The sequence below is a fragment of the Tenrec ecaudatus genome, chromosome 1 (genome assembly GCF_050624435.1).
Source record: "Tenrec ecaudatus isolate mTenEca1 chromosome 1, mTenEca1.hap1, whole genome shotgun sequence".
Classification (NCBI taxonomy): domain Eukaryota; kingdom Metazoa; phylum Chordata; class Mammalia; order Afrosoricida; family Tenrecidae; genus Tenrec; species Tenrec ecaudatus.
The window spans coordinates 39253609-39281595 of record NC_134530.1 but is presented as its reverse complement, the minus strand read 5'-3'; the positions used below and the strand labels follow the sequence as shown (position 1 = coordinate 39281595).

Here is a 27987-nt window from a genome sequence, read left to right as displayed (position 1 = left end):
AGGAGGCCGCCGGCTGTGCGCGGCGGCGGCGGCGACAGGAAGTGACGTCAGGAGGGGAGGGACCAAGGCCGAGGGCGGGGCCAAGCCCGAGGCCGCGGCGGGGACGCGCTCCCACGGCCCGTACTCGCTGCCGGGGCGACCGGGAGCCCCTCCACTTGCCCTGCCGGCCGGGGCCTTGAGAACCGCCGGGCCCTTCGCCCCGGCCCCCGGCCTTCCCCAAGCCTCGGAGGACCCTCGCGCACCCCGCCCGGACAGTCCACTTCCCCGACGGCGGCCCGGAAGCCGCCGAGCCCGGCCATGCCCGCCTGCAAAGTCGCTGGTCCCTCAGCCCCCCCCCCCCCCCCCCCCCCCCCGAGACCTCGGACCTGGCCTTGTCCCACCCGGAGGGCCGGGCCCGGTGTCCCCGCCTCGCCCTCCCGACAGACCCCATCCTTCCCGCCACGCCCGGACGCCCGCGCCCCTCTCCCACGCAAGTCCTCTCTCACCTTCTCCTGCCTCGGGTCCTCCGGCCGCCCGCCAAACAGCCCCCTTCAGCCGTAGTCCCAGCACCCCTCGTCTCCCTCCTGCCGTCACCCCACGTCTGCAGCACCACTACAGCCCTTGAAACCCACCCTAACAGCCGCCGGTATCCCCACACACCTCTCTCCCGAGCCCATCCTTGGCGTTCGCCCTCGCTTACCTGCTGATGGACTGAGTCCCCACACACCGCTGAGCCCTTTGCGATGTGCTGCGCTGCGAGATGCACCCTGTTCTCCCCTCTCTTTATCCTTAGACACACCAACGCGCAACTTTTTGCCGCCTTGGTTCGGGCTACCTGTTTCCTTGGTTCCCCAGACCCAGTCACCCCAGCACTGCTTCAGAAGCCTCATTTGACAAGCTCTTCCAACATCCACTCCCCCCACCTCGCCCCTGCCCCCAAATATCGTCCTCATCCCTGCATCTCCCAAGGAGAGATTCCAGATGGTGCTAGTTATTTTTATTTTGTTCTGATGTGATTTGGATAATGGGACAAAACCTCCTGAAAAGAAAGCAGAAGAATTCTTTGAACTTGTACAGATGACACTGAGGGATGAGGGAAAGGTTTAATCATAGTGCAAGTAGTGGAGCTAAGATACCAAGATTTCACCCCAGAAAATCCTACTCCAGAGATTATTTGTATCCCTTTTTATAGGCCATGGATTGGTGGTGTGTAATGGTGACACATTGGGCTGCCATTCACAAGGTTGGCAGTTCAAAATCACCAGCTGCTCCACGGGAGAAAGACATGGATATTTATTTACTCCCGGGAAGAGTGACAGTCTCGGAAACACACAGGGGCAGTTCTGCCTGCCCTATAAGCCCACGATGAGTCAGTATCAACTCGACAACAGAGCACTTGGTTTAGTTTGGTTCGAAACAGTGATCCCATAAAGGTTTGGTCTCAAAAGGAGAAGCAGCAAGGTCTCTATAGCAACTAAAACTAGAACCCAGGACATTTTTTTTATTTGTACAAAGTTCAGGAAAGTAAGGGATGGACTTTATGGGGTTACAATGAGTGAGAATCAATTCAAAGGACAGGTTGTGTGTGTGTGTGTATAGCTGAGCAGAGGACAGGGGAATGTCATTGGACAGGTTGGAAAAAAGACTGAAGGCAGAAGATGCATGAACTTTGAAGGAGGAGAGAAATCGCCTGCTGGCCAAATGAGTTTGTAGCCAGTAGGAGGAAAGCCGCCTTGAATGCCCAGTCTAATTGCCTCCGTGCACTCCCTCCCTCTCCGCCCAAGCTAGGGTGCCTACAGGCCCCAACCTGCCTGACATGGCTCCAGTTCACACAAATCCATTCTGCCCAGAGTTGAACCAAAGACCTTCTGGATCTTTCCCTGCTGCTGAATAGTAAGCTGTATTCTGCTAGGTACCATCTTCTGCTGAATGCCACCTTCCTACCAATGGCTGCTCATAACTTGGGCACATGGTGGCTTTGACGGGTATTGTAATTGCTTGGCTATATATCTGGGCATCTACCTGGTCTGACTTGAAACCCGACTGATGAAGATCAAGGATTGCAGTCTTCAGTATGGATGACAGCTCAGTGTCAAGAAGACCCAAATCCTCACAGCTGGACCCATAATTAGCATCATGACAAATGGAGAGAGCATTGAAGTTGTCGAGGATTTCACTTTGTTCGGATTCACAATCAGTGCTCATGGAAGCAGCAGTCACAAGATCAAAGGTCACATTGCAGGGGCTAAAGATGCTGCACAAGCCTCTTTAAAGTGTAGCAAAGCAAGATGGTACCTTGAGGACTAGGGTGTACCTGACCCAAGCCTTGATATTTTCTCTCACTTGCTATACATGGAGAAGTTGGACGTTGAATAAGGAAGACCAAAAAAGAATTGATGCTTTTGGAGTATGGTGCTGGTGGAGGATATTAGAAGTGCCAACAAATGTGTCTTAGAAGAAGTACACCCAGAACACTCCTTACAGGCAAGGATGGCGAAACTTTGTCTCACATACCTTGGACATGTTGTCAGGAGAGAGACGGTTTCTGGAAAAAAGTACCAGACTTGGGCAGTGAACAGAGGAAAGCCCTCAGCAGGATGGGTTAACACCACGGCTGTGACAAGAGGTTCAAACTTAAGAACCACGGGGGCGGGGGGACTGGCACAGACCAGACAGGGCTTTCTTGTGTTGTAACAGGTCACTATGAGTTGGAACCAACACCAACACCCCCACCTTGTCTGTGGCGTAAGAAGACAGGATATGGCTGCCATATCATTTTCAGTTCCATCAATTGGGGGGATGGGGACATTCAACTGTTCACAACACTCAGGAGGCACAGATGGGTGGCCTGTCAGATGTGGAAGGTTTGCATGATGGGACAGGAGAGGAGCATTGTCTTTCTAACAAGACTTCTTGCAGGGGAGGGCATGGGGCCCAGTGTGTGTGTTCAATGCAGATAATTACACCATGTCCCATGCTCAACATGGAATCCCTCCGCCTGTCCACAGCACAGTCACCCTGGAAAACACAGGATGCCGATCAATCCTGTCGCTGGGAGTCACTTGAACTCAAAATTGAAGCTCATTTATGTATTGCATAAGACTGCTGATCACATGGAAAGCGCACGGGACGCTGAGTCAAAAGGCATCTGTGGTGCAGAGCCTCCGCTGACTCATATGAGGGCCTCAGGCAAGCCCCTCCTCGGCCTTCTTTTCCAAATTAGCAACACAGGAAGAACAGTTTTGTTCCCGGTTTTCCCCCAGTCATGTCTTTACCCACATCTCATACTGCTCAGCTCTGTCTAAAGAGTGGAGACCTGGAAAGGCAGGCAGGAACACAGCCAGGGGCTCCAACTCTTCTTACTCTTCTTTCTAAACATTGCTTCTGCCTCAGGAAGGAAAACAGAGGGGAAGTCTGGGGCATCACCCTGCTATGCCCCTAAAAAATGACCAGAGGGTATTGTAAAGGGGGGGGAGGGAAAGAGTGGGTCGTGGCTTAGGGTTTAATAGTCTACTTCCCTCACCCTGAACTCCTCAACTCAAGGAAAATATATTTCTGCTGCCAACGGTGGTAGATGCTGCTGACTTGATTCTAGCTCACAGGGACCCTCTGTACAATAGGCCCAAACCCTGCCTTGTGTGCGCATCACCGTCATCTCTGGGTCCTTGGATGCAGCCCCTACGTCCATCCCTCTCGGAGGGCCTTCCTGTTTCCCTGGGATCCTGTAGAGGAGGGAGTAACTAGTTCCTCAGCCATCATGCTTATGAGACTGCTTTATGTCCAACTGAAGAGGGGACGATAGAAGGACTAATTATAAATCGGAGCTATATTTTATTTAACAAATCATCAGCAACTTAAAAAAATTACGTGTTGCACAATTCAAGCAGGATCTGAATGGCTTGGTTTTTAAAGGTTTGAAAACAAATCTACCTAAGTATCTCTTTGGACTTGTGCTGTTCTGAAAGACATTGCTTTCATATGTTTTAAACCTTTTTTTTCATGTTTACAACGATGTTTTGGCTTTCAATCTCATTTTGAGTTAATTTTATAGTTCATGCTTTCCTATATATTACTTGTTCATCTGTATTTTGAAATATACTCAAATAAAGTTGAACAAACCATAAAGAAAGGATTATAGAGAAAGACAACAGCCCAGCCTCCTCACATTCAGTAAGCAAGGTTGTGTCATCTGCATATCGCAGGTGGTTCATAAGCCTTCCTCCAATCCTGATGCCACTTTCTTCTCCATGTAGTCCAGCTTCTCTGATGATTTGCTCAGCGTGTATGCTGAATGAGTACGATGAGAGGACACAACCCTGACGCACACCTTTCCTGATTTTAAACCGTGCCGTGTGCCCTTGTTCTGTTCGCACAACTGCCTCTTCATCCACATACAGGTTCCAGATGAGCACGCGGCAGTGCTCTGGGATTCCCATTCTCCCCGAGGCTAGCCATAGTTTGTTTTGGTCCACACTGAATACCGTCACATGACTGAGTTCACTCCATGAAACTCAAGTGAACGAATTCATTGCCAGGTTGAACTTCTTAGTAGGTGGACATTCCTTCTCAATATTTCTTCCTCCACCAACTGACGAGGAACAAAGAGGATGGCAGGATTACAAGGTCTAAAGAGCCTGGTTCCCTGATTCATTGTATAAAGTGATGCCTGCCAAGTAGGTCACCTGGTTTGGACTATATGCCAGGTGTGATAACATTGACATTTGGGGTGCTCTTTGTTCCCTTGACCTCGCCTAACTTAATCAGCCTAAATTCTTATCTGTAAGGAGTTTTGTTTTGTTTTAATCGCTCAGGTCCAATTTAATGTTACCTCCTCCGAGAAAACTTTCTCCATGAATACTCAACATTAATCAGTCTCTAGCCCCTTCCAGCATGCTAGTCTTCTAAATTTTCACCCTAGAACTTACCACTAACTGGAATTTCCTTAATTTGTTGTCACTTCCAAAAAGACCTCTGTCATGTCAGCTCCATGGAAGAGACACCTGTGTTGAGCTCCGTCAGTGTGTTCACAGCACTAACAGTGTCTGGTACACAGCTGACAGTGTTTATTGGACAAATATCTTCAGAGCAACTCTAACTCAGTAGGGATCCAGAGAATCTTTAGCAGCCTCTCTAAGTAAAGGGACAAAAGGAAACCGGAGGACAAATGTACGGCTACTTCTCTTTATGTCTCATTTGGGTTTTTTCATTCTAAGGAGACACAGTCTCTACAACAAATAGTTCTTCCCACACTAGACAGAAAAATGAAGCGAAACTCATTCCTCATATCATGTGTTAATCCAGGTAGACGAGAGAAACAAATTCATGGACACTCATGTGTATAAGCAAGAGCTTTACATACAAGAGCAGTTGTATATTGAGAAACACCCAGCCCAGTGCAGATCAAGTCCATAAGTCCAATATTAGCCCATATGCCCAATATTAGTCCATAAATTCCTCTTTAGACTCATTCAACCATGCAATAATGCCAAAATGCAAGAAGATCAAAGGCCAGTGGGTGAAAAGTCTTGTGGATCCAGTGGCAGAAGGATCGCAGCGTTGGCGTGGGTCTCCAAATGGCTCCTCCAGCTCCAGGGCTCCAGGTCCATCAGCATGGCTCCATGTGGCTTGTCAACAGGAATGTCTTCCAGGGAGTGAGTGTGTGTCCTTCCTCCAGCAAGCTATTTATCTCCTTGGTGCCTCTAAATGAGGTAATCAAACTGCAACCTGATTGACGGACTAAACTCACCCCTTCACTCTTAATAGTCTCAAGTTGACACCAGATTGTATAACTACCACACACTGTATCCAAGTACTATTGCAAAATGGATTGAGGACTGAATGGTAAAGCTGAAACCATAAAGTTCCTCTTTTGTTTTTCTTTTTCATGTTCTTGAGCTTCCCCCACCAATTTTTAGTCACAATGTTACAGAGCACTTGGGTATCAGAGAAAGTAAACAACAACAACAAAAAAAACACATCTATCGCCCCTTCCCTTGAGCATGAGGTCATTTGCTTTTTTTTCAGATATATATCTTTTACATAGCTGTAATTACATACAATTGGCCATCATCATTTTTCATTAGGCATTTTATCACAATTGTAATGACTTTATAGCACCATGTAATACAGCTTATCTTTTTTTTTTTTTGGCGGCGGCGGTGGGGGGTAAGAAAACATAGGGATACAATTATGGGACCTAGTTTTTTAATTGATTTCTTTTTTAAAAATTTCTCTTGTGAACTGTTTTGTTCTGTTCTTTTTCAGTGGTTTGTTTTGGTTGTTTTGTTGTCTGGTTGTATACTGTTGCTTTGTGTTCCTCTGTCTAGTTTTCGTGCATGTTAGTGACTCCACAGGTCTGTCTGAATAGGACAGGCTGGATGAACTATCTGGATGAAAAACAACGGGACCGACAGTTCCGGGGGGACTTGGGGTGGGGGGGTCGGGGGGGGTAAGGAAGTGGTGTTAACAAACCCAGGGACAATGGAAAAACATGGGACCCCAAATGGTAGAGAAGGGGGAGTGGCAGGCCTGGTGGGAAATGATCAAGGGTAAGGTTGCTTAGAGAAGAGGTATACTCTAGCCCAGGTGGCGATGAAGCATGGTAGTAGGGCAGGAGGAAGGTCAAGGGAGATGGAGGAAAGAGCTAGGAGTCAAAGGGCATTCATGGAGGTCTAGACAAAGACATGTACATGCAAATATATATAGGAGGATGGGGAAATAGATCTATGTGTCTATATTTATAGGTCAAGTATTAAGGTGGCGGAAGGACCTTGGGCCTCTACTCAAACACTCCCTCAATGCATGAATACCTTCTTTTATTAAATTGGAACTCTATGATGCTCACTCTCCCGACACAACGGCTGGAGCCAAAGTGTGTGAACAAGTAAATGTGGTGAAGAAAGCTGATGGTACCCGGCTATCAAAAGAGATAGTGACTGGGGTCTTAAAGGCTTGAAGATAAACAAGCGGCCATCTAGCTCAGAAGCAACAAAGTCCACATGGAAGAACACACCAGCCTGTGTGATCGAGTGGTCCCAAAGGGATCAGTTACCAGGCATCAAAGAACAAAAAATCATATCATTGACTGCACACCTCCATGATAGGATCGCTGAAGACAAATGGGTGCACAAGCAAATGTGGTGAAGAAAGCTGATGGTGCCCAGCTATCAAAAGAGATAGTGTCTGGGGTCTTAAAGGCTTGAAGGTGAACAAGCGGCCATCTCGCTCAGAAACAAATAAGCCCACATGGAAGAAGCACACCGGCCAGTGCGATCACGAGGTGCCCAAGGGACCAGATATAAGGCATCATGCAAAAAAAAAAAAAAAAGATATGTGTGTGTATGTATGTGTATATATGTGTATATGTATATATGTATGTGTATATATATATTATATTAAATGAAGGGGGAAGTGCAGAGTGGAGACCCAAGGCCCAAGTGTCGGCCAATGGAGATCCCCTCATAGAGGGGCTTAAGAGAGGAGATGGGTTAACTAGGGTGTGAGGTAGTATTGATGAAGAACACAGCTTTCCCCCAGATCCTGGATGCTTCCTCCCCCCAACTACCATGATCCGAATTCTACCTTGCAGGGCTGGATAGGACAGAGGCTGTACACTGGTACATATGAGGGTTGGAGGTACAGGGAATCCAGGGTGGATGATACCTTCAGGACCAAGGGTGTGAGGGACGATGCTGGGAGAGTGGAGGGTGAGTGGGTTGGAAAGGGGGAACTGATTACAAGGATCCACATGTGACCTCTTCCCTGGGAGAGGGACAGCAGAGAAGGGGGGAAGGGAGACCCCGAATAGGGCAATATATGACAAAATAACGAGGTATGAATTACCAAGGGCATATGAGGGAGGGGGGAAAGGGGAGGGAGGGTCGGGGGGGAAAAGAGGACCTGATGCAAGGGGCTTAAGTGGAGAGCAAATGCCTTGAGAATGATTGGGGCAGGGAATGTATGGATGTGCTTTATACAATTGATGTACGTATATGTAAGGATTGTGGTAAGAGTTGTTGGAGTCCCTAATAAAATGTAAAAGAAGAAAAAAAAATTTTTTTTATTTTAACAATTTATTGGGGCTGATACAATTCTTTTCACAGTTCATACATATACATACATCAATTGTATAAAGCACATCTGTACAGTCTTTGCCCTAATCATTTTTTTCTTTTTTTTTTTTAGATGGGGAAGACAGAAGTCCATTTGGCGTTTTATTTGTTTCGATGCATTACATCCCTAGAAAAAGAAGCCCAGGATTTTCCCTCCTGTGTGTTTCCGCCTGGCTTCCTCGTGGTCCATGATGCCGGCGGAGGTCGTCAGCACGATGAAACCAAACTGCCGGGAAGGGAGCAGGTTGTTCTGCCACTTTTCTAGATCTTTGAGCTGCACATCAAATCTAGGGCTGATCACTCCGCACTTGTTTAATCTGCCCGTGAGGTTCACTACAATTTTCCCAGCTCTGTGGTCATCAATGATTTCAAATTCACCAATGTAGCCGTGCTTCATCATCACAGTAAGAAACCGGATAATGACCTTGGAGCATGGCCTAATGAGAACCTGGCGCTTGCCTCTCTTCTCGGCATTATTGATGCTCTTGAGAGCGTCGGCCAGGACGTTCATGCACACCATGATGGCGGCACGGAAAGATGGCGGAAAGAGCCCTAATCATTTTTTTCTCTTTTCTTCTTTTACATTTTATTAGGGACTCATACAACTCTTACCACAATCCATACATATACATACATCAATTGTATAAAGCACATCCATACATTCCCTGCCCCAATCATTCTCAAGGCATTTGCTCTCCACTTAAGCCCCTTGCATCAGGTCCTCTTTCCCCCCCCCCTCCCTCCCCTTTCCGCCCTCCCTCATATGCCCTTGGTAATTTATACCTCCCTGAACTAACTACAAGCTTTTCTCTTGTGAACTGTTTTGTTCTGTTCTTTTTCAGTGGTTTGTTTTGGTTGTTTTGTTGTCTGGTTGTATACTGTTGCTTTGTGTTCCTCTGTCTAGTTTTCGTGCATGTTAGTGACTCCACAGGTCTGTCTGAATAGGACAGGCTGGATGAACTATCTGGATGAAAAACAACGGGACCGACAGTTCCGGGGGGACTTGGGGTGGGGGGGTCGGGGGGGGGTAAGGAAGTGGTGTTAACAAACCCAGGGACAATGGAAAAACATGGGACCCCAAATGGTAGAGAAGGGGGAGTGGCAGGCCTGGTGGGAAATGATCAAGGGTAAGGTTGCTTAGAGAAGAGGTATACTCTAGCCCAGGTGGCGATGAAGCATGGTAGTAGGGCAGGAGGAAGGTCAAGGGAGATGGAGGAAAGAGCTAGGAGTCAAAGGGCATTCATGGAGGTCTAGACAAAGACATGTACATGCAAATATATATAGGAGGATGGGGAAATAGATCTATGTGTCTATATTTATAGGTCAAGTATTAAGGTGGCGGAAGGACCTTGGGCCTCTACTCAAACACTCCCTCAATGCATGAATACCTTCTTTTATTAAATTGGAACTCTATGATGCTCACTCTCCCGACACAACGGCTGGAGCCAAAGTGTGTGAACAAGTAAATGTGGTGAAGAAAGCTGATGGTACCCGGCTATCAAAAGAGATAGTGACTGGGGTCTTAAAGGCTTGAAGATAAACAAGCGGCCATCTAGCTCAGAAGCAACAAAGTCCACATGGAAGAACACACCAGCCTGTGTGATCGAGTGGTCCCAAAGGGATCAGTTACCAGGCATCAAAGAACAAAAAATCATATCATTGACTGCACACCTCCATGATAGGATCGCTGAAGACAAATGGGTGCACAAGCAAATGTGGTGAAGAAAGCTGATGGTGCCCGGCTATCAAAAGAGATAGTGTCTGGGGTCTTAAAGGCTTGAAGGTGAACAAGCGGCCATCTCGCTCAGAAGCAAATAAGCCCACATGGAAGAAGCACACCGGCCAGTGCGATCACGAGGTGCCCAAGGGACCAGATATAAGGCATCATGCAAAAAAAAAAAAAGATATAAGTGTGTGTATGTATGTGTATATATGTGTATATGTATATATGTATGTGTATATATGTATATATATATTATATTAAATGAAGGGGGAAGTGCAGAGTGGAGACCCAAGGCCCAAGTGTCGGCCAATGGAGATCCCCTCATAGAGGGGTTTAGGAGAGGAGATGGGTTAATTAGGGTGTGAGGTAGTATCGATGAAGAACACAGCTTTCCCCCAGATCCTGGATGCTTCCTCCCCGCAACTACCATGATCCGAATTCTAGCTTGCAGGGCTGGATAGGACAGAGGCTGTACACTGGTACATATGAGGGTTGGAGGTACAGGGAATCCAGGGTGGATGATACCTTCAGGACCAAGGGTGTGAGGGACGATGCTGGGAGAGTGGAGGGTGAGTGGGTTGGAAAGGGGGAACTGATTACAAGGATCCACATGTGACCTCTTCCCTGGGAGAGGGACAGCAGAGAAGGGGGGAAGGGAGACTCCGGATAGGGCAAGATATGACAAAATAATTGATTTCTTAAAACGTTTACCATTTGCCAACATAAAGACAAATAAGACCATTTAAAAATGGGAAAAGGACATGTATAGACACTTCATCCAAAAAAGATACTCAAACGACTAACAAATATGTGAAAGGGGGGCTCACCATCATTAGCCATTAAAGAGATGCAAATTAAAATGCCAGTGAAAATCCACCTCCTTTCTACTAGCCTGGCAAGGATGAAAACAATAGAAAACAATACATGTTGACAAGGTTGTGGGGGGATTGGAATCCTTACCTGCCGCTGGTGGGAATGCTCAATGGTACAATCGTTCTGGAAAAGATTACAATGGTTTCTCCAAAATTTAGAACGAGAGCTACCATCTTTTCACTCACAGCCACCCTGCTTACCACCGCTGGACCCGACCATCCCCACGACCCTTCCTGGGTTTGAGCCCACTGTTGCAGCCACTGTAGCGACCTGTCTTCTTAAGGTTCTTCTGTTCCTCGGACCCGCTCTACTTTACCAAGCATAGTGTCCTGCTCCAGGGACTTGTCCCTCCTGATGACATGGCCGATGTAAGTGAGACAACCCCTCATTCGTGCCATCCTCCCTTCTGAGGCGCACTCTGGCTATACTTGGTCCAAGACAGCTTTGTTCTTCTGAAACATCGATGACCCAGCAATTCCACCCCTAGGTATATCTCCAAGGGACCCCAAAACAGACATGTACCCTGATGTTCATTGCAGCGCTATTCACAGCAGCAAGAAGGTGGGAACAACCGAGGCGCCATCAGTAGATGAATGGATAAGCAAATAGGGTCCCTACATACAATGGGATACTATTCAGCCTAAGAAAACCAAGTTCAGATATATGCATTCTAAGATCTGGATGACCTTGAAGACCTCAAGCTTAGTGTACTACCAAAGGACAAACATATTGTATGACCCCACTTTCGTAACACGACAAGGACAAATATGTATAAGCCTGTGATCACTGCTTGCTACCAAGGAGGAGGGAAGGAGAGGGGAAATCATTCTTTGGAAAGCAATGACTTTTTGTCAACGGTGATAGAAAAATTGGCATCTATTAAGGACAGGGGTTATACAACTTGGTTAATGTAACTAATATCACTAAGATGCTCACCAGAAAAAAAAAAGTGGAATGGAAAATACATACAATTTTTCAACAACAACGGAACAAATGTATCAACTGCTGCAGTTGAAACTACTTGTTGTTGTTGTTAGATGCCAATGAGTCAATTCCGACTCAGGGACCCTCTGTCAACTACCTGGTTCTGTGCCATCTTCACAATTGCTCTTATGTCTGAGCCCACTGTTACAGCCACTGTGTCAGTACATCTTGTCCAGGGTTGTGTTAGTCTGGGTGGACTAGAGAAACAAATCCATGGACATACATATGTGTATAAGAAAGAGATTTATATACAAGAGCAATTGACCAGATCAGGTCCATAAGTCTGATATTAGCCCATATGTCCCATACCAATCTATAAAGTCCTCTTCAGACTCAAGAAACACATGCAATGAAGCTAAATGCAGGACCATCACAAGCCAGTGGGTAGAAAGTCTTTGGGTCCAGTGGCACTGGAAACATTTCAGCGCTGGCAGGGGTCTCTCTGTGGCTTCTCTGGCTTCAGAGCTCTGGTTGCATCCATGTGGCTTGTCTTCTGCAATGTCTCCCAGGGAGTGGCCGAGAGAGAGAAGTGTCTTCCACCTCCAAGGAGGAAGTACCAGATTTCCCAGAATTCTCCGGAGAAGGCCATGCCCACAGAAGTCTCATTGGCTATCTCCAGATTGACAGCCTAGACTCCACCCCTACACTCTGAATCCTTAAATTGACACCAGATTAGGGGACCACCATACGTGTCTTCCTCTTTTTCACTGCCTCTCTACTTTACTAAGCCTGATGTCCTTCTCCAGGGACTGGTCTCTCCTGACAACATGTCCCAAGTAAATGAGACCAACTCTTGCCATCCTTGACTCTAAAGAGCATTCTGGCTATACCTTTTCCAAGACAGATTTATTTGTTCTTTTAACATTACACACTGCTTAGGTACTATTTTAAAACCTCAAACGATTAGTTTTTAAGGTTCAAAGGCCATGGACTCTTGGGTCTATCTAGTCGATTGGCCTAATGCTGTTACCTTTTCTGTGACCTTCTAGTTTGGTAGTTGGGGGTCTAAAAGCTTGTGGTGCCTTGGGGACTTTGTAAGAAGTCTGGTTTTCATGCTGAGTGAGACGAGGACCCTGTTGGAGGGCGCGGAGGAGAGCGGTGGTGTGATTTCTCAGAATCATGTGTTGTGGGAAGAACAAGTGGACATGGCAGGAACAGGGAGGGAGGCCCTGCTGCAAGAAGACAGGTGAGCAGGATCTGGAAACGCTCCCATTTCTAAAACATACTGAAGTGAAGCCCAGAGATTTAGGATGCATTGGATGCGGGTGTGAAGGAAATGAGCGAAGGCTTCAGACCCCGGAAACAAGAAGGCCACATTGCTGTTGCTTCTCAGGGAGACTGAGAGGAGCAGGTTGGGAATGGGAAGGGTAGTTCTCCTTCAGGACACTTCCATTTCATGTTACGAGGGGTCCATGAGAAAAAAGTGGCTTAGGAGGAACCAACCACACTAGTTCTGGTGGGTTTTTTGGGGACAAAACCCATAGATAAAGTTGAGTAGCCAATCAACCCATCTTACACTCAACAGTTCTGAACAGGGAAGCCTTGTTGCTATGAGGTGCCACCCACTGGGTGCCTACTCGCAGGGACCCTCCGTGCGAAAGTAAGGACTAACGTATAGCTACTCTTTTATGTCCACGGGTCTATTCAAAAGGAAATGATGTCCCAGCAAGTCTGTGTGTCAGGGGATGGTGGCAGGCACGTTCTCACAGTGACACACTTCTCTTGCCGCATTCGGGGGCCTTCAAAACTGAGGTCCGACCAACACAGCAGCTTCCTGGGGATCTGCCGGCCAGTTACATTTAGGATCGGGAGTTCAGCTCAGAAGGTTAGGGTGAGTGTTTGGGGAATGTCCAAGGGGTCATCTGGATAGATTGTCTCAGAGGACACAAGCTGATCACAGGGGCTTATCAGAAACAAGTTTTGAGAAAACCTGATCTTTTATTGGTGAGAAAAAAGCCCGGAAAGTTGTGAGGAGGAATTATTTTTTCCATTATGACCAGGCACCGGCTCATCTTATGACCCACACCCTCATCTTTGAGGGCAGCATACACTGTCTGTAAGGATTTTACTGGAAAACTTTACACCATCCACCCTCCAGCCCTATCTTGCCCCTTCAGACTTCGTGTGTCGCTAGAACTCAAAGAGCACATAAAAGGCACATGATATGACTCTCTGCTGCTTGGACCCAGCAGAAAACCAAGAGCACAGAATTGTTGTGAAGAAAGGCCAGAAAACTGGAAACACTGCCTTCAGAATTACGTAGACTCGGTGGAGGAGAGGTTGAGAAATGATAGCTTCACATTGTGATGTTTTTGTTTCATAAAAGTTTCTGTTAAAGGTGGGTTTTATACCACTTCTTATCTGTCAGTACGCCACATGTGGCTGCTTGCATGTTGCTGGGACGCTGGAACCTCAGACACTAGTATTTCAAATGCCAGCAGAGTCACCCATGCTGGACAGATCTTAGGGGAGCAGCGTCCAGACCAAGAACAGATGAGGAAGAAGGAAGAGCTGTTCACTACCGAGGGATTAGTCAATGAAAATCCAATGAATATCGGTGAAACATTGTCAGAGATAGTGCCAAATGAGCCCCTCCAGTTGGAAGGCACTCAGAATATGACGGAGGTATACAAGAATGGTTTGTTCTAATAAGGTGGCATTATATGACACTCATCTTCCTGACATGGTTGTTGAAGACAAAATGGGCGCATAAGCAAATGAGGTGAAGAAAGCTGATGGTGCCCAGCTATCAAAAGATATAGTGCCTGGAGTCTTAAAAGATTGTAGTTAAATAAGCGGCCATCTAGCAGGGAAGCAACTTAGTGCACATGGAAGAAGCACACCAGTCTGTGTGATCACGAGGTGTCGACGGGAAGATGTACCAGAAGGTCAAAAAAACACAACCAAATCAATGTGAAGACGCATGGATGTAGTGGAGACCCCAAACCCACCTGTAAGATAACTGGGTAGCCCATTTCAGAAGGGTCCCATGGAAGGGATGATAAACTCAGGGTGCAGTATGGTACTGATGAACTCCATAACTATCCTCTAGTTCCTAAATATTTCCTGCCCTCACTATTATGGTTTCTATTTATTTTACCTCGTTAATCATGTTAGATTTGCATATGTTCATTTATGTATTTAAGATCCAGTGGTACCTGAAAGTCAAGATAGATAACCCTTCAAAAATAATTGCAGGAGAAATGGTTTCCTGAGGGTACAGGAGGAGGAGGATGCTCAGAGAAATGGGGAGCGGGTAGCATTGCCCGGCTGACAGTGGAAGCCCAAGAGCCATTTGCAGGAACTACCCAGGAAACAAGCCTCCAGTGATCCCCGCTCTCCACAGTGGAGGGTTGGGGGTAAGTGGTCACTAAACAGAGGGCATTGGAGCGAGGAGGATAGAAGATCAAAGGCAAAAATCTGACTTGAAGAGTTAAAACTTTGTCAGCGGCCACTGAGGACATTTATCTGGCCCACCGGGTGTTTTTGCCCCATTTTGTTTTTTACTTCAAAAAAAGATATGTGCAGTGTGCAGAGGAATTTGCTCATAGTTTTTGTTTTTTTTTAAACTATAGTTCGGCCCTCCAACCGGTCTGAGGGACAGTGAACTGGCCCCTTGTTTAAAAAGTTTGAGGACCCCCTAGACTCTACCCCTCTACTCCAGTTGACAGGATTATGTGACTGCCACACAACCATGTGGTTTATTTACTATGAAAGGAATGGCAAGTCCAAGAGGAATGGCGTTGCATTCATTGTCAAGAAGAACATTTCGAGACAGATCTTGGAACACAATGCTGTCTGTGAGAGGGTAATGTATCCATATACACACAAGGAAGTCCAGTTAAAATAGCTGTTATTCAAATGAAGACTCTGAAGAAGCCTACCAATGGGCACAGGGTCAATTGTAAGATTGGCGCAGTCCCAGGCAGTGTTTCCTTCTGCTGTGGTAGAGTTGCCATGGGTCAGAGCAGACTCGATGATGCCTGACACCACCACCCCAATATCGTATTCTGAAATCGATCAAACATGCAATCAGGATGCATTGATAACTGCTGGAGAATGAAATGCAAAATCTGGAAACAAAGAGGGAAAATTACTTGGAAAATACGGCTGTGGTGATAGAAATGAAACAAGGTAGCATGAGAGTTTTTTTGTTTTTTATAAACATTTTATTAGGGGCTCATACAACTCTTATCACAATCCATACATATACATACATCAATTGTATGACGCACATCTGTACATTCTTTGCCCTCATCATTTTCAAAGCATTTGCTCTCCACTTAAGCCCTTTGCATCAGGTCCTCTTTTTTTTTCTCGCCTCCCTCCCCGCTCCCCCCTCCCTCAGCATGAGAGTTTTTAATACCACTGACTCTTTCTTTGCAAATACCTTTTTTCAACAACACAACAGTGTCGATTAAAGTGGACCTTGCCTGACGAAATATAGGGATCAAATTGACTACATTTGTCGGGGGTGAAGATGGAGAAGTTCAATGTCATTCGCCAAAACAAGGCCAGAGGCCTCCGGGGAACAGATCATCAGTCCCTCATATGTGAGTTCAGGTTGACAAGATCAGACCAGGAGAGCCAAGGCATGGCCTTGAGTGCGTCCCATCTGAATTGAGAGAACATCTCAAGACAGATTTGACATACTGAACACTAGTGACCAAGGACATGATGAGTTGTGGAATGATATGAAGAAAGAGAGGAAATAAAGGGAAAAACAAAGTGGATGTCAGAAAAGACTCTGAAATTTGCTCTTGAACGTAGAGTAGCTAAAGTGAGTGGAAAATATGATAAAGAGTTGAGCGGAAAATTTCCAAAGGCTGTTCGAGAAGACATTGTGGAGTTTATTTCTTTTTTTTTTTCAATGTAGAGTTTAATAGTTTTAATTTCTTTTTTTTTCAATGTGGAGTTTTATAATGAGAGACCTGGAATTAGAAACCAAAAAGGAAGAACGAACTACAGAAAAAAGTTCAAGCCTCACGTTGAAATATTGAAGGAGTTATTTGTTTTTAACAGTTTTATTGGCACATAATTTACATAGCAAACACTCAATCATTCAATCATATCAAGCAGGATTGTACAATCATTATCATATCAATTTTAGAACATTCTCCCCCCCCATCGTTTTCTAATGTTTGAAATGAACTTGTACATCACTAACGACTTCAAACTTCAAGTCCACTTTAGTTTTCCTTTTCCTTTTTTAAAAATTAAGTACTTTTATTGGGGCTCTTACATCTCATCACAATCCATACATCCATCCATTGTGTCAAGCACATTTGTACATAGGTTGCCATCATCATTTTCAAAGTATTTTCTTTCTACTTAAGCCCTTGATTTGGCTCCTCATTTCCAACCCTGTTTCCCCCTGCCCACCCTCCCTCATGAGCCCTTGATATATTATAGATTATTATTTTCATATCTTACATCACTTTTCCTCCATTTTATAGACACTCAGACCAATATCTAGTTCTGAAGGGTAAGGAGTCTGGAGGTTTTTTTCCCTCCTGTGAAGCAATTTTTATTTTATTTTTCACGTTAAATCTCCTTTTTTTTGGTCCCTTACCCAGTCCCTCCCCTTTTCCTATCGAAATCTTGATATTTGGCCTCGTTGTAGTCATCAGAATCTTGTGTATTGGTGTATATTGAAGGATCTCATGGGGAAACTATTGAATGGTGCGGGAAGCATAAGAAGTTGGTGGGAGGAATACACAGAATCACTGTACCGGCAAGAATTGGCCGACATTGAACTATTTCAAGAACAAGAACTGATAGTACTGAAGGGAGATTTACAAGCTGTACTAGAAGAACCCGAGGATTGAAAGAAGCTTTGTTCTTGCTCGGAGGATCCGCAATCAATGCCCATGGAAACAGGGGTCAAGAAATCAAGTGACGCAGTGCATTGGGCAAATCTGCAGCCCAGGACGACTTTAGAGTGTCTGAGAGAAAAGAATCTTGAATCCTAAGATGCGCTTGAACCCAAGCCACGGTATTTTCAATCCCTCATAGACAGGTGAAAGGTGGGCAACGGAGAAGGAAGACAGCAGAAGAATTGATGCGTTTGGATTACGTTGTTGAGGAACAGTAGTGACAAAGAACAAACAAACCCGTCTCGAAAGAAGTACAGTCAGAGTGGCGAGCCTTTGTCGCACCTACTTGGGACCTGTTATCCAGCAATAGGAGCTCCTGGAAGAGGACATGATGTTTCGTAAAGAAGGAATTCGGTGGAGAAGTGGGAGAGCGTCAATGAGATGGGTTGACCCAGTGGCTGCCACCATGGGCTCAAATGTAACACTTGCGAGGATGGCACTGGACTGGGCAGGGGTCTGCTCGGTGGTAAGTGGGGTCCCTGAGTCAGAACTGACCCAAGAGCACCTCACACCAACCACAGCTGCAGCTTGTACGTCTTCCTTCATCTCCCTGCAATACCATCGGGTCTTGATCATAAGTTACTTCCTGCAATGGTTGCAAGTCAACCGTTATTGTTTATATCGTCACTGTGTATTCCTTCCATCGATTTTGATGGCACCTGTGTCATCCAGGTGTTTGCCCGTGTAATCCTGCAGTAGTAAAACTTGGAGCTGGACCTTTCTCTTTAGTGCTTGTAGCCTGGGGAATGCCAAGCACGCTCTTCCCTTTGGGATTCCTGACCTCGGGCATTTGCCCATTTCATTGTAATATTGTACTCCTTCCTTCAGGAGCTGAGATTTTCCATTAAACTCTTCCTTCATCTTTTCCTCCACTTGCTTTATGTGCAAGAGCAAGTTTTAAAGTCTCTTGTGACATTCATTTTAAAAAATGACCTTTTTGCCCTTTTTTGTATATGATACCCTTGAAGTCACCCCACAGCTTACCAGATCTTCGGTCACTAGCGTTTGTGTTAGTCTGCGTTGACTGGTATGAGAAAGAGCTTTTGATCAAAGAGCAATTGTCTATTGTGAAAACATCCCAGCCCAGTCCAGACCGAGTCCATCAGTCTGATATTAGCTCATATATCTGATGCCAGTCCATAAAGTCTTCGTCAGACTCACACAACACATGCAATGACGCCGAATGCAGGAAGGTCACAGGCCAGTGGAGGAAAAGGCAGAGAGCATCTCAGTGCTGGCACGGGTCTTCACATGGCTCCTCCACCTCAAGCACTAGCTCCATCCACATAGCTCCATGTGTCTCGTCAGCAGGAAGACAAAGCAGAGAGTGTGTCCTGCCACCAGGGAGGAAGACTGGAGTTCTCAGATACCTCAGGAGAAGGCCATACCCACATAGAGGCCTCATTGGCTATGGCCTGATTGACAGGCTAGAACACTACCCCTTCACTCAAGTTAACAGGAGATTATGAAACCGCCAGCGTTAGATTTCTTCTGCACTTGATCTTTAAATTGAATGGACTCTTCTCAAGGTCACATTTTAGTTCTTGTGCCTTTTATAAAACATTCTTTAGCTTCCATTTGAACTTACATATGTGCAATTAATAGTCTGTTCTTCAGTCAGTTCCTGGTCTTGTTCTGACTGAGATACTAAGCTTCTCCATCTTCTCTTTCCACAGATGTGGTGGATTAGATTCCTGTGTAGTCGATCCAGTAAGAGCCACTGTTTATGCTGTCGAATAAAGTTATCTGCAATGAATATGTTGTTGGTCTTCCAAAATTCTATCATGCCAGCACCAGTTTCGTTTCTATCATCAAGGCCCTATTTTCCAACTACTGATACATCTTTGCTGTTACCAACTTTTACATTCTCATCACCAGTACTAGTCAGTGTATCTTGATCGCACTGTTGATCAATTTCAGACTATAGAGATTGGTATCTTCGATGTCTTCATCTTTGGTATTAGTGGTTGTTGCATACATTTGAGTAGTCGTCATATGGACTGATCTTCCTTGCAGGCATATGCATATTACCCCAGCATTGACAGCACTGTACTTCAGGACAGACCTTGACCATGAGTGTGACTCTGCTTCTCTTTCATTTGCCATTCCTGGCACAGTAGACTCCTTTTATGAAAGATGGAAAGATGATCTGAGATTTAATTCTTCTTTGAACTCTTATTTGCCTATATTTTGTATTCCTATTTTAAATGTATATCCTACCTTTTTTTTTTTACATTTCCTCCAGGAGTCGTTGAAACTTCTGTCATAAACCTTCCAATGAATTTACTGCCCTGATGTTTTTAGTCTTCTTGATGTTGTTATTGTTAGGTGCTTGAAGAGTCAGTGTCCACTCATAGTGACTGTGGTAGTTACATAATTTCATGTGACCTTGATAAATAAATATAGGGGTGGAGTCTAGCCTGTCAATCAGGTCACAGCCTGATGAAGCCTCCTTGTGGGTGTGACCTTCTCAAGAGGATTCTGGGAAATTCCTCATTCTTCCTCCCTCTCTGCTTCTGTGCTACCTGTTGAGGAGCCACATTCAGAGAGCTGGAGGAGCAAAGTGGAAACCCGTGTCAGCCCTGAGATGCTTCCACTGGCATCGGATCCACAAGACTCTTCACCCACCGGCCTGTGATCTTTCTTCATTTGGCATCATTGTGCATGCTACATAAGTCTTCTGAAGAGGAATTTATGTGGACTAGTATCGATCTTATGGGCTAATATCAGACTTATGGACTTAATCTGGACTGGGCTGGAATGTTTTCTCAATATACAATTGCTCTTTGATAGAAAGCTCTTTCTTACACATATTATGTGTGTCCCTGGATTTGTTTCTCTAGTCAGCCCAGTCGAACACAGCGACTCTGTGTACAAAAGAATGCCCCACCCTCTGGTCCTGCACCATGCCCACTATTGTTCTGGTGTTTCAGCCCATTGCTGCATATTTGTGACACAGCAACCATGTCTGTCCATCTCGTCAAGGGTCTTCTTTTTCACTGCCCACTACTTTGCCAAGAATGATGTCCTTTTCCGGAGACTAGTCTCTCTCAACCACATGTCCAAACTATGTGAGATGAAGTCTTGCCATCCTTACTTCTAAAGAACATTCTGACTGAACTTCTTCCAAGATAGATTTGATTGTTCTTTTGGAAGTCCATGGCATCTTCAATAGTCTTCGCCAGCACAATTCAAATTTAAATATATATGAAAAATCATATATGTATATATATGCAAAAGTAAATAAAGACAAAAACTTCTTTATATAAAGATGCAATTCCTTTTTCTTTGTACACATACCCTTAATTATTTCCACTAATAATATCTCATGATTTCCACCATTATAACCCAAAGATTTTTTCCACTGAGTAATAGAAATCTCTTTGGGAATTTAGTTGCATATAAAGATTGAGTTCTGAACAGTGGTAATACTTTTTATTATTTTTACCTCCAGTTATAGTCTCAGCTTGCATCATACTTTGTGATAGGCAGAGAAGGGTGTCAGGAGAAGGGGATATTTGTCTAAATGACTCTCTGCATGTATCACTACACAAATGTATACACAAAGCCATGACTCTGCACTAGGCATTCGACACCCAGGGGGTTTCTGTTACTTCAAGAGTATCAAAATGGTTAATTTTACACCCCCCTCAACACACTCCTCCCTCTCATTTGGAGGCTTGAGGATAGGAAAGAAGTTGCCCTGAACTTAACTCTCAATAGTTCAGAATTATGGGTTTCAATTTGTGACTAAACTCCAAGACAAAATTCTATCTAGATCAGGAAATTGTTATTCTTTGAGGCAAAACCAGGTAAGCTGTTCTCCTCATTGGACACAGTCAACACCTCCCTGCCTCTCCTGCAGCCAGGCACGGCCTGGGTATCTGCTCTCCCTGATTTTGTGTGAGTAGTGATGTGTACCATAGCCAGGTCTGGCCCATGCCAATTCTTTCTTCTTGGTCCTCTCAGCCATCATATTCCAACAGAATGTTGAAGGGCAGGCAGCTTCAGAAGCTGTGTGAGCATGGCAGAGCTGCTGGAAGCCTGGGCCCGAATGACAGTACACAGTGCCGTGGTTTTCACCACATTCTGCTTCCACTAACCTGTCCCACGCCTGCTGTTAGGTTATAATGGGTTACGTTCCTGGTATTTCGGCTGTTTACTATGATAAAGGAGTCATGGTGGCACAATGGGTTAAGCAGTGGCTTGCAAGGTTGGTGGTTCATACCCACCAGCCACTCCAAGGGAGAAAGATGAGGCTGTCTGCTCCCATAAGGATTTAGTTTCAGAAAACTACAGAGCAGTTCTACGCTGTCCAATAGGGTCACCACAAGTCCCAAACAGCAAGTTAGGTTTGGTTTTTCTACAGCAAGTCCTGGGGGCGCTGTGTTTAACTGCTCAGGGGCTAACTGAAAGATTGGCAGGTGCCGCTCCGTAGGGAAGACGCGGCAGTATGCTCTGGACAGATTACAACCTGGACACCCTCTGGGGTACCTGGCCACCGTAAATGATTCGATAGCAACACGTTTCGTGCTTTGTTTTTTGTTAAAGCAGTCTACTTAATGGTTATCAAATACAGGACAAAAACCTGAAATATGGTCGTCAAAAGGAACTAATGCTGGAGGCTAAAAAATGGAGACCTATGTTACTCAGTGGGAGCAAAACTATTTGATACACTGTTTTGGGGGGCAGGTTGGGTGGTTGATCGTATTAACCACAAAACTTGTAGGACGGATTTGCAGGAACTTTAATTCCGAGTTTAAGAGGAAAGGAGGGAAAGCTGTGTTGAGCGCTGACTTTTACTCGAAAGCTTCACAAGAAAGAGCCAAGGTCTAGAAAGCATTGGCCAGTTGTAAGCAGAAGGGAAAAGGAAATAGAGCCATGCATTCTAGAACCCTGTAGTGGATTTCCTTCTTGTAGATGCCAGATCATTAGGACGAAATTTGAAATAAGCTCAAAATACAGTATAAAAACTGTCCTGTTGCAAAGGTTAAGGCTCAGGTTTTTCTCACTCAACCCTATTTCAGAGGAGTCCCAGAAGCCACTGAGAGCAGAACCGAGAGGAAAGGAATGAATCGTGCTTGAGTACTCTGGATAGGGAAAAACGCTGGATGTGGTTACTGGCATTCAGAAAGAACTGGAAGCAAATAGATTTAAAAAAAAAGTCTACTGTGTCACTGTTTTGCCAGGAAAACAGTAAGCCTTTTCCAAGCATTAAAAAACAAACAAACAAAAAAAACCCAAAAAATTTAGGACCCCAAACTTCGGCTCCTAGTAAGCCATGCAAGTTCCAGAGGGCTGACTCAACAGCTCCTTCCTGTGGGACGCTGGGAGGTCCTTTCAAAGCACAGAATTTGCATCTAAAAGGGAGGTTCCCCAACCTTGTCAGGTCTGTTCAGAACATTCTCATTGCTGGGGCCAATGGCTACGCACTTCCTGTCTTCCCCTTTCCAAGTAGGAGTTCCATTGCAGACATTCTATCCCTAAGGGGCCCTGGTGTCATAATGGTTGCACGTTGGACTGCTAAGCTGAAGGCCAGCGGTTTGGAACCTCCAGCTGCTCTGCAGGAGAAAGATGAGGCTGCCTACTTTTGTGAAGAGTTCCCTTCTGGGAAACCACCGGGGCAGTTTCCCTCTGCCCTCTAGGGTGCACTGTGACCCAAGATGGCAGTGAGTTTTTATTCGGTGCCAGCTCCAACATAGGCAAAGAGGATAAGCTAGTTCAGAGTGTACCAACCATACAGTCCTGAAGGAGAGGGCTGCCCGACTTGGTGCCTAGTTGGGATCTAGAGCCTTCAGCCTGGGGAAAAGTACAGCTATGGCCTGTGCTGTGGGAGGTGAAGTGGAGTGACTGCTAGGTGACCACCAAACAACCCACGTTGACCCCACTTCACAGACACCTTTGCAAGCTGGTGTGTGGCCTGATGACTGAGTTCCTGCCAATGGCACACAGGTAAAGGTGATGTTCAGCACTGTTCCCTGGATGTCAGACGCTAACATCCACGGTAATCTTGCAAGAGGCGCATGGAGGGCAGAGCCAAGGCTCCTGAGGCAGAGCCTTCCTGCCATGATCAGACGTGTTACATGTGTGACCCAAGCATAAGAAGTTCATTTAGTATCTCTTAAGTGACAGAACACTAGCCAACATCTGAGTACTTTGAGTTCCAGGCACTATTCTGAGCACCCCACATGTAGCGCATTTAACCCTTGAACTAGCTGGACAGTTTAAATTTTACAGGCGAAGAAACGGGCAGAGAGGCAAGTTACCAGGAGTCACACAGCCAACAAGGAACAAAGCTGACATGGGAAACCTTAGCACTATGGCCGTCGCGCGGGTCCAGCACACCTCATTTTACGGTGCTTTTTACAAAGGGGAGGCTTGTGGCAACCAAAGCTACTGGCTCTTTTTTGGCAGGGTGGGGTGTTGGCCATTCTCACCACAGACTTGGTATAAACATAACTTGTAATATGCAGTAGGAAACCAAAAACAAGCAAAGCAGCAATTCACTTTGCCCTAATAGCTCTTCAGCAACCTGGCTTTGAAGCGGCAATCTCTCTGGGGTGTGCGCCTGCAGCTCTAACCACAACCTACCACCTGTATTGTTACTGGGCACCTACTGCGTACCAGTTATGTAACGCGTTGTTTACATTAGTTGCTGGAACGTTTCCAAATGCTTTTGGTCTACCATCTCCTTTTCAGAAGGGGGGAAAAATTGCCCCCCTCCCCAAATGAAAAGTCTTTGTACTGTAGCTCATAATCCAAGGATAGTATTAAGTATCTGCTTTTGCAATACTCCCTCCCCCGTTTATTCCAGCGACCCCCCCCGGGGGGGGGCAGTATTGCCCACTTTGGGAAACGGCTTCTAGAAGTTACTTCCCTCCTGGGACTCAGGCTCATGTCACAAGTGACCGGGCCTAGATATGTTATGTAAAGGGGTAGGAAAGTAGTGACAAGTAATCACCTGGGTTGAAAAAAATTGAGCTAACAAAAGTTGTATGATAAAAACTTTATTGTCTTAAATATCAAAGGTTTTACACATTGCTTTTTCTTCTCAAAGTTCCTAATTTTAAAAGTGTGATTATTTAGGGCTGACTTACATTTCAGGATTTGACAAAACTCAAAACGCAACTACAGTCCACTCAGCTACCGGCAAGTCCTCCGTTCAGCCACTACCCCAATGGCACCGTGCAACTGACTGGGATTCCGGAGTCTGATTCCCTTAAGTGCTCCGAGTTTCCCCAACTCTCAGAACCACAGCATCATGGAAGCACCTAAGCTGCTGGCAAGCTCTCTGGCCAGATTGTCCAGCGCTTCCAAGATGGGGTAGTCTCAAAGAAAAGCCCGAAAATCTTGCCTGACACACAATCACTGCAAGAACAAGGTAAGGTGGAAAACAGAAGGGCTTCTAGTTGTTGGCATTTGCCAGGCAACAGCTCTAAAACTGGGAAAGCTTCCTTAAGGGTAAATAACGGCCACCAGCACTACCTGCCAGGAAGGTCAGACAAAAACAAGCAGATCCATTGCCTGAAAAGGGCAGCTCCATCAGGATGTTCTGTCACCCAGCTGTTTGAGAAGGTTGAGTGGTGGGGGACTAGACAGAAATCTAGTCATTCGGATGGGAGGTCTGAAGGGAGAGGCAGCATAAACGCAGACTGCTGAGGCTTTTCAGGGAAGGGCGATGAAATCTGATCAGCATCAGGTACTCTTCAGACAGAAGGAATTCAAAGACAAACGGTCTGTTGTAGAACACAGGCCCACCTTTCTTGAGGCCACAGTTGCGTGTTCAAGGTTGCAGGTACAACAGTTGTAAACAAAGGAATTCCCATCAGAGATGCACTTTTCCAGGAAAACATATATACCCCAGGAAGAACTCTCCAAATCAGCTAATGACACCTATCCCACGGTTAAGTGGTAGTTCACGTTTTTGTATGAATGAAATATTTTAAAATGTCCATGCCCTTCAACTATTTTTTGTGGACTTCACAACGATGGCACTCTAATATCCAACAGTTGTAGCCTCTCACCTTCCACAGCCCGAGAGGGTCTACATTAGCAAGCACCAATCTGTAATGGGCAACAGCTTTCCAACTGTCAACGTCTAAGGCCCCGAGTACTGAAGATGCAGACCTACCTGTAGGTCTCAGGATCACAACACAGCATGTCTTACAGAATGGGCTAAAGGAGTTCCCTTTGATGAGAGCGGTTCTGTAGAACTCAACAGTGCCTTGAATCTTCTTGCCACTCAGTTCTGCTGACAATTCGGTCAGAAACAATGTCCTACACTCCCTTGTTCATCGTGCACTCGGCTGCTTTGTGGGCTCGTCCTCCAAAATGGCCAGCTGTTATTCCAAGTGTCAGTACCCAGAGCAGTTGTACTGGGGGGAGAGGGCGGGGAATGGCTGCAGCCCCGTCGGCTGGTCCAGTGGAGGGAAAGCTTGGAAGGTTCTCACTATTGTGTCCCGAGGGTCAGCAGCCATCATTCCCGAGCTTTCTCCATCCTGCCTGCAGCTCCCTGGCACTGTCAATTTATACCCCACACTGGTTCTCTATAGGTGTAGCTACCAAATGTCACAACTTGTGATTCCCAGCTGAGCCAGATTTTCCCAATCTGTTGTGAACTTACATCATTCTAGCATGACTTTTAAAAACTTTGCAGATAGGCCAAAATAGACCATGGTCTTAAGAGTTAAAACTTGTTTCCTGTCACCACGTGATGAGGGCAGGGTTTCAATCTGTTTTAGTCACCTGTAACCCTAGTGTTCACTGTGCCTGGCAAACAGGCACTTCACATCTGATGAAGAAATCTGATACCAATGGACTCTAGTTCAGATTCATATTGCATAGGATTCCGAGGGTCTGTTTCCTCTTCAAGTACGTTTTTGACCATTTTACCTCCCTTGATTTTTAGAACACTGACAGTTGAACACAAAACCTAGTAAACATTTAGAATCAATTTTTGGTATACCTGATGCACAAATCCAGACACTGCTTCTAGTGAAGGACGTCCAGAGTCCGTGTAGAGCTTTTCAGAATCTGCTTCATCGAGGGGTCTTAGGGTCACTTTATGCTTGTCCCCACCCCACCCCGAAACTTGATGCAGCTATTTGGTGAAAGGCACGCACGCACGCACGCGCACACAACCCATTAATTACACCACAGGTCCACACCTGAATCCTTTATTCAATGAACTGCTAGTGACCTACTGAGGGGATCGCTAAAACAGAGCACGTGCCATGAATCCACACTTCCAACCACTTAAGGACTATTAACAACAGGCAGTTTTAGTTCTCAGAGAAAAGTTCTTGTTTTTGGAATGCCTCACTAAAAGGTGACACTCATCTGCTACGAGGGGAAACTCAGCCACAAGCTATACTAAGTCAGTAACACCAAGGAGAAGTTTGGCTTTTTGGTGAGTACGCTGGCTGGGGGGGTGAAGGAGGCCCAGTATGGGGAGCTCCCACTAGCAATGATTACAAGTCCCACGCAGGTGCAGGTCAGTTATTCCTGCATCACCTTATTGCACGTAGAAGAGAGAGATCTGAATTCACTTCCATTTTCCCGGGCTGCTCTTGCCTACGGTGGGATACAAGGCCCCAGAGGTATCGAGTGCACCTGCAAACATACAAACTGTCTGCGTTTTCATCTGTTAAAGTACTGGCAGGATACCTATCGATCATCACGTGTATTACTATACGCACACGCGCACACACACACACACACACACACACACACACACGAAAAGCTGAACCATGTTTGATGGCTTCCATTAGCTAGAGTGCTGTGGCATAGGGTTAACAGGGAAGGCTCCACTTTAACCAGGTAACACAGAGCCAAGCACACCCGGTCTCATCATCTTTCCATTTCCAGGCAAACCTCTTGCTAGAGAAACGCCATGGGGGAAAGCCCAGTGTGGCGTCCTTTGGAATGCACTGAGGTAAGGAGCCCCCCGTTTCCTCTGCTACAGTGAATTATGTTAATGACCAAAACCCAAACTATGGGCTCAAAGGCTGCTGTCTAGGCCTAAACCAAACGGAAAGAATTACTTGCTTCAGTGGGCAAAATCGACAGCGTAGGTATACCCGTCCAGTTGCTGAGCACATCTCGATAAACCCGAAATCTCTCAAGGGACACGGTGCAAGGTGTGCAGCAGGCCCTCCTCTCTGCGATCCGCAGAGACCACCCTCGGAGGTGAGAGCTGACCACATCCCACTACTGGTTAGCGACAGGCACTGTCCAGTCAAACCCTCTGCTACTGGTATGGCTGGCCAATACGATATGAAAGCAGATGAGTTTACCATGACTAGATCTTATTCTTAGGAAATAATCTATCATCTTTACTTTTGGACTTGTGAAAAGTCTGAAGACATTGCATATAATCAACAAATGAGGACTCACTAGCATCCTGTCCCTGTGCATTCCAGAATTGCTGAAATTCATGAGC

General features: G+C 45.8%; 1 protein-coding gene across 1 annotated transcript; it reads right to left on the bottom strand.

Annotated features, from left to right (window-relative positions):
- Positions 1-8164: 8164 nt before the first annotated feature.
- LOC142433263 (small ribosomal subunit protein uS8-like) lies at positions 8165-8634 on the bottom strand. Its single transcript, XM_075538342.1, has one exon. It carries the CDS (start codon positions 8608-8610, stop codon positions 8218-8220), a length of 393 nt encoding a protein of 130 aa, XP_075394457.1. The 5' UTR covers positions 8611-8634; the 3' UTR covers positions 8165-8217.
- Positions 8635-27987: the final 19353 nt, after the last annotated feature.

Bases quoted from the DNA above. Each gene is read 5' to 3' on its own strand.
- LOC142433263 (XM_075538342.1), bottom strand. From the start codon at position 8,610: ATGGTGTGCATGAACGTCCTGGCCGACGCTCTCAAGAGCATCAATAAT.